Consider the following 18,214-nt stretch of genomic DNA (forward strand, 5'->3'; position numbering starts at 1 on the left):
ATACCATACACGCACAATTTTCCCCTTACATCAGATATTCAGATTTGAAATATACCATACAGCCAGTTATTTTTTACGGGAATAATATTTTTGCAGGAACTAAGATGTATTGAGAAATGGAGAAAATTCAAAACCAATAAAAATTTGATAAATGTATTTTCTCATTTTTACTTAAAAAAAAAAAAAATCATGACAATTTTTTACCCCTATAAATAACTGGCTTTATGGTATAAAATCAAAATAAATTCATAATTGTTTTAATACCCTGTGTACAAATTATCATAAAAAGCTCAGCTAGTGTATATATATATATAGATATTGTATATAACTTCTGTATAATATACAATTGTATAGAAATATGATTGAATACATAAATGATAAAATATGAAATTGCATATTGTTGTTTATCATTAGAATGCACATACTATAGTTATTTTCATCATCAACATACATTAAACATACATATTATTAGTAGCATTCCTATTAAGTATCATAAAGTAAGTGAATTTTAATTGGCTTAATACTATTAACCATGCAATCATTGAATGAAATTATTTTGATATTAAATTTTGACATAATTTAAATTAATTGATGAAAGCAAATTTCAACTCCATGTTGATTTAGTCCACCACCAAACTGTTTATATTGAATGTCAACCTTATCTCTATCTTTTATCACAGATTCAAGTAAAAGTTCTTATTATATAGCAATCAATATTATTTGAAATGAATTAAAAACAAATTTCATAACGAATATAATATAGTTATTTTTTTCATGTTACATACATACAATGTACATATTATTAAAGGTATCCCTATGAAGTATCGTAAAGTAAATAATTTTATTTGGTTGAATACTGTAAACCAACTTACTTAGCAGTGGCTTATTTTCATGAATATTTCACAATGATTTAATTTAAAGATTTAGAATTTTATGATTCTTAGTTACTTGCTTGCGAAATATGCAAGATTTAATTGCACACAAAAATTTATTGGTTAAATTTTAACAGTAGATATATATTTCTGTTTAAAAATCACAATGCTTTTAATACTAAAATCAGCTTTGATTGTCAGTACTAGGAAGCTAGACTAGTACTTGGTCCTATATTAGACGAGGCTTGTGTATCTCCCTGACTTGTCGCTGGATCCAGAGAGAAATCGTTACCCTCTGTATTCCCTGAGGACTTTATACTGTAGATATTGTGATAGGTTTTCTTGTTGTAGGATAATACCTGTGTAGGTACTATAGCGACGGAGCTGCCGCGGGCGACATGTTCACGGTAACACTTTACCACAAACTTGTTGGTGTCAGTCAAGGAGGGATGGTTCTCGTATTCTTCTATCTGTAACAGAAATATTGTATTAATATTTTGAGATAAATCATTTCTAATAAGAAGTTGTTGTAAAAACTTATTATAACTAATTACCTACTGTAAACAAACATTCTGTGCGATTTACTTTCACAACCAAAGTAAATTACCAAAAGTTTATCCGCCAAATTAACATTAACATGATTGATTCTGATAAGAATTTCCAGAAAGTTTTTAAATACGCGAATGTTGATCTTCACAAACTTTTTTTGAAATAGAAATCATGTCATTTAATAGCTGCTATGTAAAGTTTGTTTACGGCAATTTTTTCTTAACCAGTCACATTCCATATAAATTTCTATTTAAAAAGGCTAAATAAAATTTTATTTTTATGTTCAAAATTTGTTGTATCAGTGCATGAGTACGTCCATATAATAGACTGTAACCGAATGTCACTGGCATTTATATTTGACATAATAGCCTGGTTATATAATTCTACTGATAGATCGGAAGAGAAAATTCCCTAAATTATGCCTTTATTACATTTGACAAAAATTCACTACATTAATTTCAAGCTACCAGAATGACATGGGTAAGGTACATTTTACTTTTCCCACTGTTTGGTAGTTGTGACATATTCTGACCTGATTTTTTGAAGCTTTACAATCACCGAAAGGTGGGACTAATCAATGGTAAATGATACTTCATACAGGTCTTTCATGTGTCTCATAGAGAAGCATGTTCTTTCCTCTCTCAAGGGTGCCAAGAAACGATAACGTTATGGCATGTAAAACTCTTCAATTCTCTCTCAAGTAGGAGATAACCCACTGTAGCATTGATCTATAATTGTAAATTACATCACGTAGGGTCTTTTAATTCCTACTCTGGTTTGATGTACTAAACACAACTCTGGTAGGTTTTTACTATGTGAATAGAATTAACATTTGAGGATTTGAGGGTAATCTTCCAAGGCAAATTAATACATTACAGTAACCATGGTAACAGTTGACTTACATCCATCCACCTACACTCTGCAATCTCCTGTGGGCAGGGATTAATGGCTCCGCCCACTGCCTTCATCAGACAGATGTAGTACCAATCAGAGCAGCCGTAACGAAAGTTATGTTGGTGTCGGAACGTCAGCACCGATACAAACTCCGCCTCAACTCCTGTCTCCTCTAACACCTCCCGGCGAGATGTCACCGCCAAATCCTCACCTAGAAACAAAATATTTCCTTAAATAACATGACGTTTTCTTTCTTCTTAATTGTAAATGTTTTGTTTACTTTAATGGTGTTTAAACATTAGTTTAAACAAATGGTCGGGGCCCTGGAGTTTCATGAACATTCCTTAACTTGAAAAAAATCCCCATAGGAAAGCATTACTAAAGTCACTAGGTGAGGAAATCTCCTTAACTTAGATTTATTCATTAACTTCTGTAATGATTTCTATTAATGGAGAATTTGAATTTCAGGAATGTAAGTGAAACTGCAACATTTACTGAAGGTCAAGGTGACTTGAGGTTAAGGTCACCTGACCCATACCTTCGTCAGCGAGTCCGCCGGGGAGTTTCCAGTGTTTCTGGATGATGTTGAACCTCTCCTGTATCACTAGGACCTGGTTCTTATCATTGACAACAAAGCCAGCCACACCTGTAAAAATCCAGGTAAGAATTAATGGATAACCTGGTTCTTATCATTGATGACAAAGCCTGCCACACCTGTAACAAGAGATCCCAGAGGGATCTTGGCGCCCTCCAAAGAATGATCAATGTCTGACAACAGAAAGAGGGATCTTTTCCCTGCTTTTCAAACTTTTACTACATACTATATATGAAACTTGAGAAAGATCCTTTCAGTACTTTCTGAGATATGTAGCAGTAACAAACTTCAATTATCGAAACCCAAGATGGCTACCTGGCGATCCTCTTGCTGACCGTTTAAAGTCCGAAAATGCACTAGACCCCTCATAGGCCATGGGCTAGGAGGGTCCCACATGCACCCCCCCCCCCCCCAAACCTCCGAACCAATATTTTTCTTAACCCTTATGACCCACTGATCACAAATCAAAATGTTAACATTGCATAAGTTGGGATGAACTTCCGGTTATGACGTCATCAAGATGGCCGCCATCTCAAATTTCACTAAAAAATGAAAAATAGTCTTAACATAGACATTTTTCAACCGAAGTAGACAAATGAGGTATCAAAATGACCAAAATAGAACACTAAAAACATATCAGGACCAAGTAACCAAATATATGTAGTGATTTTTACGCAGGAAGTGAAAAAATAGGATTTTAAGTTCAAAAATGGTAATTTTTTAATAAATTTTTCATATTTTGCTTGACGCAGCAAAAACGTTTTCCAACCGCAAACTATTATTTCTAATTAGTTTTTTGTCCACTTATAAATCAGATTAAACAAAAACAAGAAAAAAAACAATGTTAACATTGTATAAGTTCCGGTTATGACGTCATCAAGATGGCCGCCATCACGAATTTCACTAAAAATGAAAAATATTCATAACATTGACATTTTTCAACTGAAGTAGACAAATGAGATATCAAAATGACCACAATAGAACAACAAGTACATATCAGGACCAAATCATCCAATATATATAGCAATTTGTACATAGGAAATGAAAAAAATAAGATTTTAAACTCAAAAATGGTAATTTTTCAGCAAATTTTTCATATTTGTCTTCATGCAGCAAAAATGTTTCCCAACAACAAATCATTATTCGTAATCAGTTATTTGATCTCTTATCAATTAATAAATCAATGAAAACACCAACAAAAATTAAAATATATAGAAATGCAAAAGATAATTATTGTTATACCCTCATTAGGATTACAAAACATCAGCAGGTGCGTATAATGGGCATATGCTATTTTTCACACTCGAAACCGCTGGTAATTATTACAACACAACACCCACTGATAGAGTAACAAATGTAACCTAAGCCTGTATTTCTGTTTATATCATTTTCCAGAACGTTTGTGTCTTTGAAAATGAGAACATTCGTTTATTTCCTATGCATAGCATAGGCAAAATGTTACATGGTTACTACAGTGTCACATATTTCTTTCAGTGGTTCTTAATCATAACCATTATCATTGTGCGTGCTTTCTCACCTCACTGCTCTATCATCCACTGAAGAGACTCGGCATGTCTGGTAGCTGGTAGCTAGCTAGTCCAAATTATCAGAATAATCGAGATATCAGTATCAAATTCGTCGAAAGACATAGCGTTGTCTTCAATGTCGATGAGCTGATGTGACAGTACATTACCAGTGTTGTTCTAGCCTGTCATCTTTCATAACCCATCCTTGGCCAGAATTCATATCAGGAACAATAGGTTCAGAGATGTGGGATCTCCCTCAGATTCTAACATATCGTATATACTGTTCCAGACTTCTTCGGCATAATGGAAACTACACCAGATCCACATTATTCGAATGGTGGAATTGGTTCTCCTTAGCACATAGCTCCATAATTTGTATGAAGTACCATTCATTAATCTAGTGGACCCTCGTGCGCCCATAAATGGCACAGGTGATATCATCGAGGTCATTAATGAGGCCATTAATGTTAAATGTTTTTCATTGGTCAGACTTTTCCCACTCCCTTGAAGGTGCTGGTTGTGTCACATCTGGTGTATGCGTAAAGAGACCATTGAAGACTCTCCAGAAATAAAATTTTCTACAGTGCTTTTCAGACTTGGCAAATAGTGGAACTTCACTGCAGACCTCATTTATGACCTCAAAGAATCCACCTGTGCCATCTACGGTCACTGAGGGATGAGGAATTGTGCTTCATACAAAATAAGGAGAATCAGCTGAAACCTTCGCAGAATGTGGATCTGATAGTCTGTAACATCATATACGATATTTGAATCACTAGGTTGGAAACAGGAAGAGCTCCTACATCCCTGACACTGATGTTTCTTATGTTAACTCTGGCCATGGACCGTTGACAAGCTACAACCACGATGGTAATCCGGTAATGTAATGTCATATCAGCTCATCAGCTCATCGCTATCGAAGACAAAGTACTAGTGAAAGAAATATGTGACACTGTTAAGTAGCCATCTGACATTTCCTGACGTTATACACAGGAAATAACACTGGATGTGCTCATTCTAAAAGGCACAAAACGTTTCGGAAAGTGTCATGGTATTTACGGTATGACAGAATTACTTCAGTTTTAATTTGATACCATATAGCTATTAGTTGGCATTTAGCTGTAATAATTCAGTTTTGAGATGCTACTAGTGTACAACATTTCGAACATGAAAGTGAAATATTTTGAAGTCCAACTTAGATATTCAGCCAACCTAAAATTTTTTGTTAAGATTTAAATTTTCAATAGCCACTATTATATTCAGGAAATTCTAAGACACCAGGAAACCGTAGTCTCGGCGGGTTGGGAAAAATACACTATCATATGACCTGTATAGCGCAAAACGGTGATGCTTTGTAAACCAAATGATGGTATAACAATAATTATCTTTTGCATTTCTATATATTTTGTTGTTGTTTTTACTGATTGACAAGAGATCAAATAACTGATTACGATCAATAATAATTGTTGGGAAACATTTTTGCTGCATGAAGACAAATATGAAAAATTTGCTGAAAAATTACCATTTTTGAGTTTAAAATCTTATTTTTTCATTTCCTACGTACAAATTGCTTCTTATATTGGATGATTTGGTCCTGATATGTATTTGTTGTTCTATTGTGGTCATTTTGATACCTCATTTGTCTTCTTCAGTTAAAAAATGTCAATGTTATGAACATTTTTCCTTTTTTAGTAAAAATTCGTGATGGCGTCCATCTTGATGACGTCATAACCGGAACTTATACAATGTTAACATTGTTTTTTTTCTTGTTTTTGTTTAAACTGATTTATTAGTGGACAAAAAAACTAATTAGAAATAATAGTTTGCGGTTGGAAACGTTTTTGTTGCGTCAAGCAAAATATGAAAAATTTACTAAAAAATTACCATTTTTGAACTTAAAATCCAATTTTTTCACTTCCTGCGTAAAAATCACTACATATATTTGGTTATTTGGTCCTGATATGTTTTTAGTGTTCTATTGTGGTCATTTTGATACCTCATTTGTCTACTTCGGTTGAAAAATGTCAATGTTATGACTATTTTTCATTTTTTAGTGAAATTTGAGATGGCGGCCATCTTGATGACGTCATAACCGGAAGTTCATCCCAACTTATGCAATGTTAACATTTTGATTTGTGATCAGTGTGTCATAAGGGTTAAGAAAAATATTGGTTCGGAGGTTTGGGGGGGGGGGGGTGCATGTGGGTGACCTCCTAGCCCATGCCTATCAGGGAAGCTGCACATAAAATTTGAGAAAGATCCCTTGTACTTTCTGAGAAATAGCGGTAACAAACTTTAACTATCAAAATCCAAGAAAGCCGCCGGTCAGCCATCTTGTTGACCGATCGGTCCCAAAATGCAATATGCACAACTAGGGTCCTAGGGGAACCTATACAGATGAAATTTGAGAAAGATTCCTTCAGTACTTTCTGGGAATATATATAGCGGTAACAAACTTTAACTATCAAAATCCAAGATAGCCGCCGGTCGGCCATCTTGTTGACCGATCGGTCCCAAAATGCAATAAGCACAACTAGGGTCCTAGGGGAACCTATACAGATGAAATTTGAGAAAGATTCCTTCAGTACTTTCTGGGAATAGCGGTAACAAACTTTAACTATCAAAATCCAAGATGGCCGCCAGTCGGCCATCTTGTTGACTGATCGGTCCCAAAATGCAATATGCACAACTAGGCGATTTGAATAGCCCACCATCTGATGATGGTGGGCTAAAAATCCAGGTAAGGATTAATGGATAACCTGGTTCTTATCATTGACGACAAAGCCTGTCACACATGTAAAAATCCAGGTAAGGATTAATGGATAACCTGGTTCTTATCATTGACGACAAAGCCTGCCACACCTGTAAAAATCCAGGTAAGGATTAATGGATAACCTGGTTCTTATCATTGACGACAAAGCCTGCCACACCTGTAAAAATCCAGGTAAGGATTAATGGATAACCTGGTTCTTATCATTGATGACAAAGCCTGGCACACCTGTAAAAATCCAGGTAAGAATTAATAGATAAAGGACAAATATAGGTACCTGGCAAGCCAACAGTACTTTTCACCTGGTACATCGTTGCTTATTTTAGTGATCTTATTTCAGATTTCATGACATAACTTATTTTAATAGCATTTTTTTTTAAATTGAATAAATGTTTGATAATGTAACCTTTATTTTCATGACTATGTTTAGCATTACATCATACGGATATCTGACACTGTTAACTTACTTTTCGGACACACTATACATTCTAGTGAAATACTTACCTAGGTATTGGTTGGCAAACCCCGGTAGCCTGTTGTCTTCATCCTTTGAGAGCCACTGGTTTAACATTACATATCCAGACTTGGCGTGATGGAAGTCAAATCCAAGCTGTGGGGGAAGAATGGATTGGTGAATGCTTCATGTCATTTAGTTACTAATCATGAAAACAGGGTTAGCCAATCAAGGGTGATGTATATTTTTGTAACACTATCTGTAATAGGCTAAGTTACTGTACAAAATCAGAGACAAATGATCACCTATCACAAACATGTATACAAACAGAGACAAAGGGTCACCTTGCCACATACCTGTACACAAACAGAGACAAAGGATCACCTCGCCACATACCTGTACACAAACAGAGACAAAGGGTCACCTTGCCATATACCTGTACACAAACAGAGACAAAGGGTCACCTTGCCACGTACCTGTACCCAAACAGACAAGGGGTCACCTTGCACCATACATGTACACAAACAGAGACAAGGGGTCACCTTACCCCATACCTGTACACAAACAGAGACAAAGGATCACCTCACCACGTACCTGTACACAAACAGAGACAAAGGGTCACCTTGTCACATACCTGTACACAAACAGAGACAAAGGATCACCTCGCCATAAGTATACCTCTACACAAACAGAGACAAAGGGTCACCTTGCCATATACCTGTACACAGAGACAATGGGTCACCTTGCAACTTACCTGTACACAAACAGATGATGGGTCACCTTGCCACATACCTGTACACAAACAGAGACAAAGGGTCACCTTGTCATATACCTCTACACAAACAGAGATAAAGGGTCACATTGCCACATATCTGTACACAGAGACAATGGGTCACCTTGCAACTTACCTGTACACAAACAGATGATGGGTCACCTTGCCACATACCTGTACACAAACAGAGACAAAGGGTCACCTTGTCATATACCTGTACAGAAACAGAGATAAAGGTCACATTGCCACATACCTGTACACAAACAGAGACAAAGGGTCACCTTGTCACATAGCTGTAATCAAACAGAGACAAAGGATCGTCTTGCCATGTACTTGTACACAAACAGAGACAAAGGGTCACCTTGCAACGTACTTGTACACAAACAGACACAAAGGATCACCTTGCCACATACCTGTGCATAAACAGAGACAAAGGGTCACCTTGCCACATACCTGTACACAAACAGAGACAAGGGGTCACCTAGCCACATACCTGTACACAAACAGAGACAAAGGGTCACCGTGCCACTTACCTGTACACAAACGGAAACAAATGAGGAATGGTTCTTATGTACTTTCACCCATAAAGCTCTAATGCCAGATTTCTTCCAATTCTCAATAGCACCTAAAATATGAAAATTCAGCACATATCAGTACTACATGTAGTCCTAATTTGTATAAAAGAAAGAGTCCGGAAAAGTGTTTTTTTTGTAGGTCCAACATCAAAATTCAGGTCACAGTGACCTAGTTTCAATTTGATGCATAAATATAAATATAGGTTACAGTGACCTAGTTCTTATGATTAAACATATGACTGAAGCGTGCAGCACCAGTGAAAAATGATATAGTGTTGGACATAAAGTCAGCTACAGCAAGAAATGTTCATGAAAGAACAATTAAATGGTAAAAATCGTGGCAAACTAGAGAAAACTAATTTTGAACTAGAAACTTAACTATTATTGTGTGTAACATTTGACGTTTCTTATTTTCTTCATATATTTTACTCAAAGCTTCATCAACATAATGTCTTCAGATAAATATTTTTTTTTCATCCATGGAATGTGGTACAGAATCCCTATATGATTACATCTAACCTTCCAGTTGTTGAAGTGTGCCATCAGGTATAGCCTCGGTCCAGTCTTGTTTACTTGTATCTATTGTCAGACCATTGTACCTAAGATGCAATAAGACAAAGTGGGAAAAAATTAAGTTGTTTTAAAAATCTAAAAACATAATTTTTATGAAACAGAAATTTTGAGTTTTGTTTACATTGTCTACTCTAATTTATCTGGTATATTGTTTTGTTTTTTTAACAAACTTCTCTAGAATATATAGTTTCATTTTTGCTAGCCAAGGGTTCGTGGAGTGTAACATAATCAGAAGCCTTGGCTAGCAAAGATGACATAGTTTAAGAACTATCTTTAAGATAATTCAAAAGCAATTACCAGGTATTTAGTTTCCAAAAGCATTCCCAAAATGCAACTATGCATTCAACAAGAGGCTGAAAGGGCCTGTATTGTTAACATGAAATTGCAATCAGTTGTTATAAGAAGTGATCAAGTTGACAGTTGATGGGCCAGAAGAATGTATGATGATACAACACTGTAGTCTTTATTATTCTTTCATACCTACGGGTGTAATACTGGCTGGTCTAGGGCAATAAACTCATGTAGCCTGAGGCTGTATTGCATGGCAACCTATGCAATAAAGCCTCGTGATGTCACGACGTCAACAAAATCTCTTTTTCCTCAGCAAAAATTAAACATTTTTTTCCCAAATATGACTGGTTTTACTCTAAAAGATGCAAACAACGGAATTTGTGTTGAAAATATCACGTATCACGTAGTCGCGGATTTCTTCGAATTTCTTTCAAAATGGTGGGATATTAAAGTTGTAAAATTGCAATAAAACGTCGAGGTATGAAAGAAAAATACTCTTTCATAAGTGGATATGAAGGATAGGGATATTCTACCCTCTGGATCACAAAATGTTGCAAACCCTTGGCAAGCCTCAGGTTTTACTACATTTTGTGATCCTCGGGTAGAATATCCACATATGAAAGAGTCTTATATTATATTACCAGCTGGTTAATTCATATATAATACTCACATGTCCTTTGTGACATTGAATCCCTCGCTGTTTTCCATTGTAGATTATTGGTGTAAGTCCCCAACAAGTCATATATCTCCATAAACACAATTACACCAACAAGTCTGAGATTTCTGTCAGGAGGGGTATACAAAGGCCAAAATCACTGGTTCCTTCCAGGAGTCCAAATTTTAGATAAAATTCTGATACGAGACAAATGAAGATGTCTGTTCAAAACTGTTTGTTGTATAAGTTTAGAATTATTAATTAAGAGTTGATGCTGATATCCCAACCATAAACTTAGTACACAACTAGAAAGGATGGCTGTTTTTGTCCAGATTGTTGTTGGTACATGTACATGTAAGTGATGTCCACCTTAAGTATCCAGATCTCCTGTTTCCATGGGCTTTCTGTGAATTTGAAGACAGAAGTTAAGAAGTTTTAGAATGCAAGAATACGAACCGAGTACACCCTACGCTAGCCGAATATGGGGCGAATTTAGTCAGAGCTCGACTGTACGACAAGGCAACTCTGTGACTTTTAAGTTTGTCACACTGTAGTCACTTGCCTGTAAATTTATACACTGTCATGCTCCAATCATTTCAATGTGTCAACAGGATATAATGATTGTTCATAAGTATCTCTAAACAGAATCTGGATAATGTAATGCACAACCAGCAAACATTTAAAACATCTTAATGGAATTCTTATTACAGTACCTTGGTCATCCTTGATTTTCCAGTGGTTACATCCCTGGATTATGTCATAGTAAACCTTTGAAGATTATGTAAAGAGCAATGCCTAACTTCAAACCCATACATTTGATTTTTTCTTTTGATATACATTTAAGGACCAATTTACCTGTTGCATATGTTATTACACACAGAACCATCAGTTTTGGTGGATATAAATTTGGCTTACAGTATAATACATCGTGTTCTAAATTCCCTCACTACACTCCATCAGCAAGGACAAGACTTGAGCTACCTGATACATTGTATTCTAGCATTTCTCCACAGCCTGTCTGCATGCAGTTTTTGAAATCCTTACTAAGGTTTCAAGATACTAAAAACAACTATATTTTCATGTGATTCAAACCTTTGCATAGTTTTGTGAGTAAGCTTGAACAGGAATTCAAGTGTTTCATGAACAATTGTAAAAGGTATACAAATATGGTCAATGCACACAATTGGCAATGTTATTTAAGTACTCATGATCATCAATTTATTTACATCTCAAATATGTTTGGAATAATAAAGGCAGGAACTATTGTAAACATGAAACTAAAATAGTTTACAGTTACAGTCCTTACGTATAATAGTTATGACTTCATACAGTCCTAGTAAAACATGACTTCACAATCCCTGGAACAAATTGGAGCCATTACATTTAATCGGTTTAACATATTACTACAGTATATATAGCCAGGGGTAAAGATGTGTCAGGTTGAGGAAAGCTGAAGTACCCAGAGAAAAATCACTGACCAACAGTTAATTGGCAATTGCCCCACAAGGGATTTAAACTCAGAGCTTGTGGCAAAATATCAGGATATGTTGACCACTCGGCTACTGTGGCACCACTCGGCTACTGTGGCACCACTCGGCTACTGTGGCACCACTCGACTACTGTGGCACCATGTGGCCATGGGGCCAATCATACTCAAATGAGGTCATTTTACTATAATCAACTCCCACCCCTTAAAGTATAGAATAAAAACACAGTCTTTCTTAACCCATTCACCACTGAAATTTCATAATGGACTGGTCCAGTCTCTGATTTAGAAGAGCCTAAATGTGTCTTCAGGGGTGAAAGAGTTAGAACAATATACAGAGATTTAAAAGACAATTTAGATAAGTTTAACGTTTAATGATTTCATAGCACAGTATAAAGAACAAATATGTTAGGATTAGAATAAATTTGATATTGTATTTAATATTAAATAGGAGATACATCACCTATAACTCTAAGCTTATTAGGTCTGTGTTTGGTAACGTTTAAAAAAAAATACTCGCGCCTGGTCACTAAAACCCCAAATGATGCACTTAAGGAGTTCAACATTATCATTGTCAAGACCTATGATAGTACTAATCATCTTCATGTCCGTCTTCCATTTTCTCAAGGCCTTCTTTGAACGCTTTCATCTTTTCACGGACAAGCTCTGACTTTTTCTTCATTTTCTTTTTGGCTTTACTTTTTTCTGCTTTCTTTTGTTCATTATAACTATTTTCTCCATTGTAAAGAAAATCCAATTTTTCCACCATTTTCTCTCTGGCTAGCTTTCTGTTCACTTCTAAAGATCTTGACACATGCATCTACAACACAAAATCAGACAATGCAGTAACTGATGTCATTCACAATTTCACAAACAAGATCACCACTCAAATCAAAGCACAAGAGAGCACCTAGATTCTAGAACAAACCAGCCTCTGATCATACTTACGAGTTCAAAGACAGAACAGTTCCAAATATTTCATAAATACAGATTTTCCACAAAATAGCTACTATCACACAATTACCATCATCCACAGAGTTACAAAAGATTCCAACAAGTACATCATATTTATGTTATAGCTACTAGTATATCAAGGTTTTCTATTCCATTATATGCTCCATTTCTGATATATCCCACTTTGTTGTTGGGGATGGGGATGGATGGACTTTGACCAAGCATGATCTGATTTATCCTGTAACTTGGATTGGATATAATTACCTATCTTGACCTATATAATCCTGTAAGTAGGTTACCTATGTTGAACTGTTTTACCCCGTAACTAGGTCATCTACCTTGGCCTTATATATATATCTCTGTAACTAGGTTAACTGGACTTATATCAGACCATAACTAATTTACCTACTGTGACCTGTTTACCCAATAACTAGGTTATCTCCTTTGAAATGTTTTACACTATGACTTGGTAATCTCCCTTGACCTGTTAACCCAATTACTTGGTTATCTCCCAGATGTCGCAAAAGTTGAAAAAAATGGCCAGACATTCGGACCAGGAAGGACTGTGCGTAAGCTGGACCAAACAAGATTTTGCCGGACCGAACATTAATGTGAAGTTTTGAAGTAAATATAACTTCCTGCTATAAGTATCCGGGCAGCTGTTTTAATGATTATCTAATTTATCTTATCTTATATATCTTTTTACATATTTGCCAGGTTCGGCACCTGCATAACACTTCAGAGACACCATTTCTACCAACTTCCAGCACTCAATAATTGCCAGACGGTCGGTCCGAACCGGATTTTAAAATAGGTGGTCCGAGTCAAATATTGCCGGACATGTCCGTCGGACCGGCAAATTTTGTGATGTCAGATCTCCTCTGACCTGTTTTACACTATAACTTGGTTATCTCCCTTGACCTGTTTTACCCAATAACTAGGTTATCTCCCTTGACCTGTTTTACCCTACTTGGTTATCTCCCCTGTTTACCCTATAACTTGGTTATCTCCCTTGACCTGTTTTACCCAATAACTTGGTTATCTCCCTTGACCTGTTTTACCCAATAACTTGGTTATCTCCCTTGACTTGTTTTACCCAATAACTTGGTTATCTCCCTTGACTTGTTTTACCCAATAACTTGGTTATCTCCCTTGACCTGTTTTACCCTATAACTTGGCTATCTCCCTTGACCTGTTTAAATCCTGTAAATAGGTCACTTACCTTGACCTGAAGTCCAGTCGGTTTGTGCAGTAGTAAGACACAGTTATTCGTCTTTGCCACGGCTTGACCCCCTGCTCCACCTCCGCGCATAAAACTCTCCTCCAAATCTTCTTCCTTAAGTTCTGGAAATTCGTAATGCTTTTTGGATATCCATTGTCGCTTCAAAGAAGTTGTTACCAGTGGTTTAACTACCAAAACTTGTGACGGTCTCATCTGAGAAGAATTTCTATATGAAGTTAATGCTGAGAACAAGTGATGACTGGAATGTGTATGATAGGGTACTGATAGAAGCCTGCCCTTCATATTGTCAGAAATTGGCGAATAATCTGTCTTGTCAACACTGTATTGTCTCACTTGGTGTAAAAACAAAGAACGATTCATTTTAATTTCACGTCCATCATGCTTTGAGATATTTGAAAAAAGAAATTGAGGTTGTTTTTTCAGATGTCCATAAATTGGCAAATTCTGTCTTGAAAAGCTGAGAGCGATTTCAGAAACTGGTCTGATATACGATTTAACTGATATTTCTGGTGATACAGCTTGCCTTAGAAAACACAAAGAATCACTAAATTCTTTATCCATAACTGAGTTACTTCCCTTTATCCTTTCAACATATTGCAATTGACAATCACTCATTTGGCATATTGGCTGAGATACATGAAATTTTACACAGTTTTCGGTTGAAGAAATTTTCACTAATTGAAACAACTTTGTTAAAACATCAACTCCAGCTTGGCACATTAAGAACATAGTTTCTTTCACAGAATGGTTTGGCACTTTTTCAGGTTTTTCCTGAGGATGATCCATGGACATACACACATTCATCGGTGACACAAACCTCTGCAGACTTGCTGCTGATTTCCGAGCTTGGAATAACACATCATTACTCTGTTTCCAAATCCTTCTAAAACAAGTCTTCCTCTTTGTCAGGTAAGTCATGTTTCTGTTGTAATTAATAACAGGAAAATGTCACGCTATATAGTATACCTGTTCCAACAGCAGTCATCAACTTTAATAATCTATAAAAATGTCACGCTATATACCTGTTCAAACAGCAGTCATCAACTTTAATAATCTATAAAAATGTCACGCTATATACCTGTTCAAACAGCAGTCATCAACTTTAATAATCTATAAAAAGTTAAAAACGTTCCGCTAGGGTTACATGGCTATATCCCCTGATCTGGCATCTGAAATTCAACTCGTGTAACTTCTACCACAAGGGGTACCTGAATAATACAGTCAAGTCTGTCTATAGAGACCACCCACAGGACTAATAAAATCGTCTTTAGATCCAAATGGTCTTTATAATTGGCACCTTAGAAGGTGGTCTTATCAAGCAGGTGGTCTTTATACAGAGGGGGTAACTAGGACTCCTAAAACCTTACATACGTGTATATAAATGAGAGTAAGTATGTTTTCATTAGCAGGTTTAACAGTATCTATATTCAATGTTATGCATATTACACATACATTATATATATGTATTATCAAATGTATATACAGGATCAACTTTTGATCCAAATATAATGAGTTCTGTGTGGCAACAAACAAGAATTCAGCTTCATCCAAAATTATTTCATTTTAAGTAACTGCTAAATCTTTTTGGTTGCCATTTTTATGGTAATGGACAATTGCAAAATGAATGTTGTTGGTTTTTTTTTTGTAAAATTATACATAGGTCTGTAATCATACTTCATAATTACAATGTTTTAATTATATACTTACAAGAATACAGTATTTCCTCTGTCACTTTTACTGCAGCATTAGCTTCCCTCAGTCTGTAAAACAGAATTATGTATAAATGAATTAATTTAATCAAAAACAGCATGATAAAATTTGAAAAGTCCTCAGGGTTTTTCATATAAGCTTTCATGTCTATACAATCAAGGTCAATTTCTCGATTAAAATGGGATTGAAAATATTCCAGATCATTTAAGTAAAAGTCGAAATAGATCTTTTAGTCTAAATATTAGATATTTTGTAAAATATTGTTTTACCATTGGATGAAAAGTGACGTCAGGAATAATAATTTTTTAGCAAAATTTCCACTTGCATACTGTATTATGCCTATTATGCCATAATGGCCACGGACTGTACGTAAATGGTTTAAAGTTGGAGTTAATTGTACATATGCGGTATCTTACGAAGATAGCGTCACAGGTGACCAAATAAATAATTGACATCAATAAAAACATGCACTTATACCAGAGGCAGTCCTTCCTAATTTTATTCTTTTAAAGATGAGATTTTAGAGATAAATAAACAGAGTATATGAAGTTAATGTACAATTTACTGTTGCTTTGTCCCACCTAATGCAGTGATAAAATGGTCTCGACATTACTAAAATCACATTGTCAAAATATGATGTAACATCTTCAATTGCAGATCATCGGAGGGTGGGATAATCTGTGATTGTACGAATTAATTCACCTCATTATTTTTAATTGTTATCTCAAAATCAATGTAAAATGCACTTAACATTGAGGAATTTTAACTGGAACTCGGGAGATCTGGATCAAACTATTTGTTTTTGAAGATGGCGGCTGTGGTGGCCATCTTGGATTTCATATTTCAGACTTCATTTTTTGGGATGCATGAAAACAGATGAAGCGTGGCCAAAGATAAAATGCATTTGCTAATGTTGGCCTATCTCAATATCCCTTAAAGGGACAATTCAGTCTAAGAGAACATTAAAATTTGTACATATATCGGAAAAAACCCAGTTCTAATGGAAATTAGATCAGTCGGTTTTACTCTGATATGCCTGAAAAGCCCATGGTGGTGACATGTGTGTGGAATGTTCAAACTCGCTGGCTGTCCGCCATTACACACTTTGGTCGAACCTCTTGTATGCCGAACCCTGTCCCTTGCTTGTAGAGTAATGCATTACTTTTGTCAAAAACTGCTCAAATCATTTTATCACCTTCTCAGTGGTTATGCAGTTCATTTGTTTAACGTATGTGACTTTGGCTCGGGCATATGTACAGCGTCCATATTGTACCTGGTAAATCGTATTGATCAACGATTTGATATTTCAGCGATATTAATTAAAATACTAAACAATGTCGTGGAATTGGTCAATGTTTTACGTTATATGTCTCATAAGAAATGTAGAACAATACGTTTATGCTATGTTTTGCTTCTTGGTTATGTAAAAGAATTAGCCTAAGTGAATTGTCTCTTTAAGCATAATCATGAGTTTGCCTATTATTTTCAGTGTTAGGCAATATTTTTTGTTTGTTTGTTTGATTAATTAACGTCCTATTAACAGCTATGGTCATGTAAGGACGGCCTCCCATGTATGCGGTATGTTGCGTGAATGTTGTGCGAGGTGCGTGTTTTGAGAGACTGCGGTATATTCATGTTGTGTCTTCTTGTATAGTGGAACTTTTGAACTTTTTATAGTGCTATATCACTGAAGCATGCCGCCGAAGACACCAAGCAACACATCCAACCCAGTCACATTATACTGACAACGGGCGAACCAGTCGTCCCACTCCGTGTATGCTGAGCGTTAAGCAGGAGCAGAAACTACCACTTTTACAGACTTTGGTGTGTCTCGGCCTGGGGACAGGACCCAGAGCCTATGTAAATAGACGTGACCTATCTTATATATATCATCATTAGTAACGAGGCCCTGTGCTCCACCAGAGGCCAAATGTGAGGCGGTGCCAAGGGAGGCATTAGGAAGGCAATATGCCATAACCTGTTTTATCTAAGTTACATTGTAGTGAAGCGCATTCTCAATGATCAGACTGGTCATTCTACTTCTTTACACGAAATGGCTGGTGGTTATTCAAATAAATTCAGCTTATCTTCTTATTTTAACGAGTTATTTCGTGAACAGCTGACTTTTAACACCTTACCCGTGTTCTCTCATTCATTACAAGCGCCCTTATGACACGGATTTGTTACACGCGAGTATGCACGAAAGACCATCGAACAGCTTTTATTTTGTTTCATCAAAGACTTTTAATTGCATCGATTGAAAATGTGAAAATCTAATAATTTAATGTAATAATT

The 18,214-nt window shown here is 35.8% G+C and overlaps 1 protein-coding gene across 3 annotated transcripts; it reads right to left on the reverse strand.

The window, feature by feature from the left end:
- Positions 1 to 17: 17 nt before the first annotated feature.
- On the reverse strand, positions 18 to 18,086 carry LOC138331107 (nucleoside diphosphate-linked moiety X motif 6-like). 3 transcript variants are annotated; one of them, XM_069278567.1, is made up of 9 exons: positions 18,058 to 18,086; positions 15,917 to 15,969; positions 10,542 to 10,930; positions 9,527 to 9,606; positions 8,966 to 9,057; positions 7,711 to 7,816; positions 2,854 to 2,961; positions 2,324 to 2,526; positions 18 to 1,342 (listed from the first exon to the last, which is right to left on the reverse strand). In XM_069278567.1, exons 3-9 carry the CDS (start codon positions 10,577 to 10,579, stop codon positions 1,076 to 1,078), a joined length of 894 nt encoding a protein of 297 aa, XP_069134668.1. In that variant the 5' UTR covers positions 10,580 to 10,930; positions 15,917 to 15,969; positions 18,058 to 18,086; the 3' UTR covers positions 18 to 1,075. The 3 variants fall into 3 exon arrangements, with proteins under 3 accessions (XP_069134668.1, XP_069134669.1, XP_069134667.1); XM_069278568.1 differs by lacking the exons at positions 15,917 to 15,969; positions 18,058 to 18,086 and adding an exon at positions 15,027 to 15,131; XM_069278566.1 differs by lacking the exons at positions 18 to 1,342; positions 2,324 to 2,526; positions 2,854 to 2,961; ... (3 more) ...; positions 10,542 to 10,930; positions 18,058 to 18,086 and adding exons at positions 12,372 to 12,832; positions 14,189 to 15,131.
- Positions 18,087 to 18,214: the final 128 nt, after the last annotated feature.

This window comes from Argopecten irradians, chromosome 9 (assembly GCF_041381155.1).
Source record: "Argopecten irradians isolate NY chromosome 9, Ai_NY, whole genome shotgun sequence".
Taxonomy (NCBI): domain Eukaryota; kingdom Metazoa; phylum Mollusca; class Bivalvia; order Pectinida; family Pectinidae; genus Argopecten; species Argopecten irradians.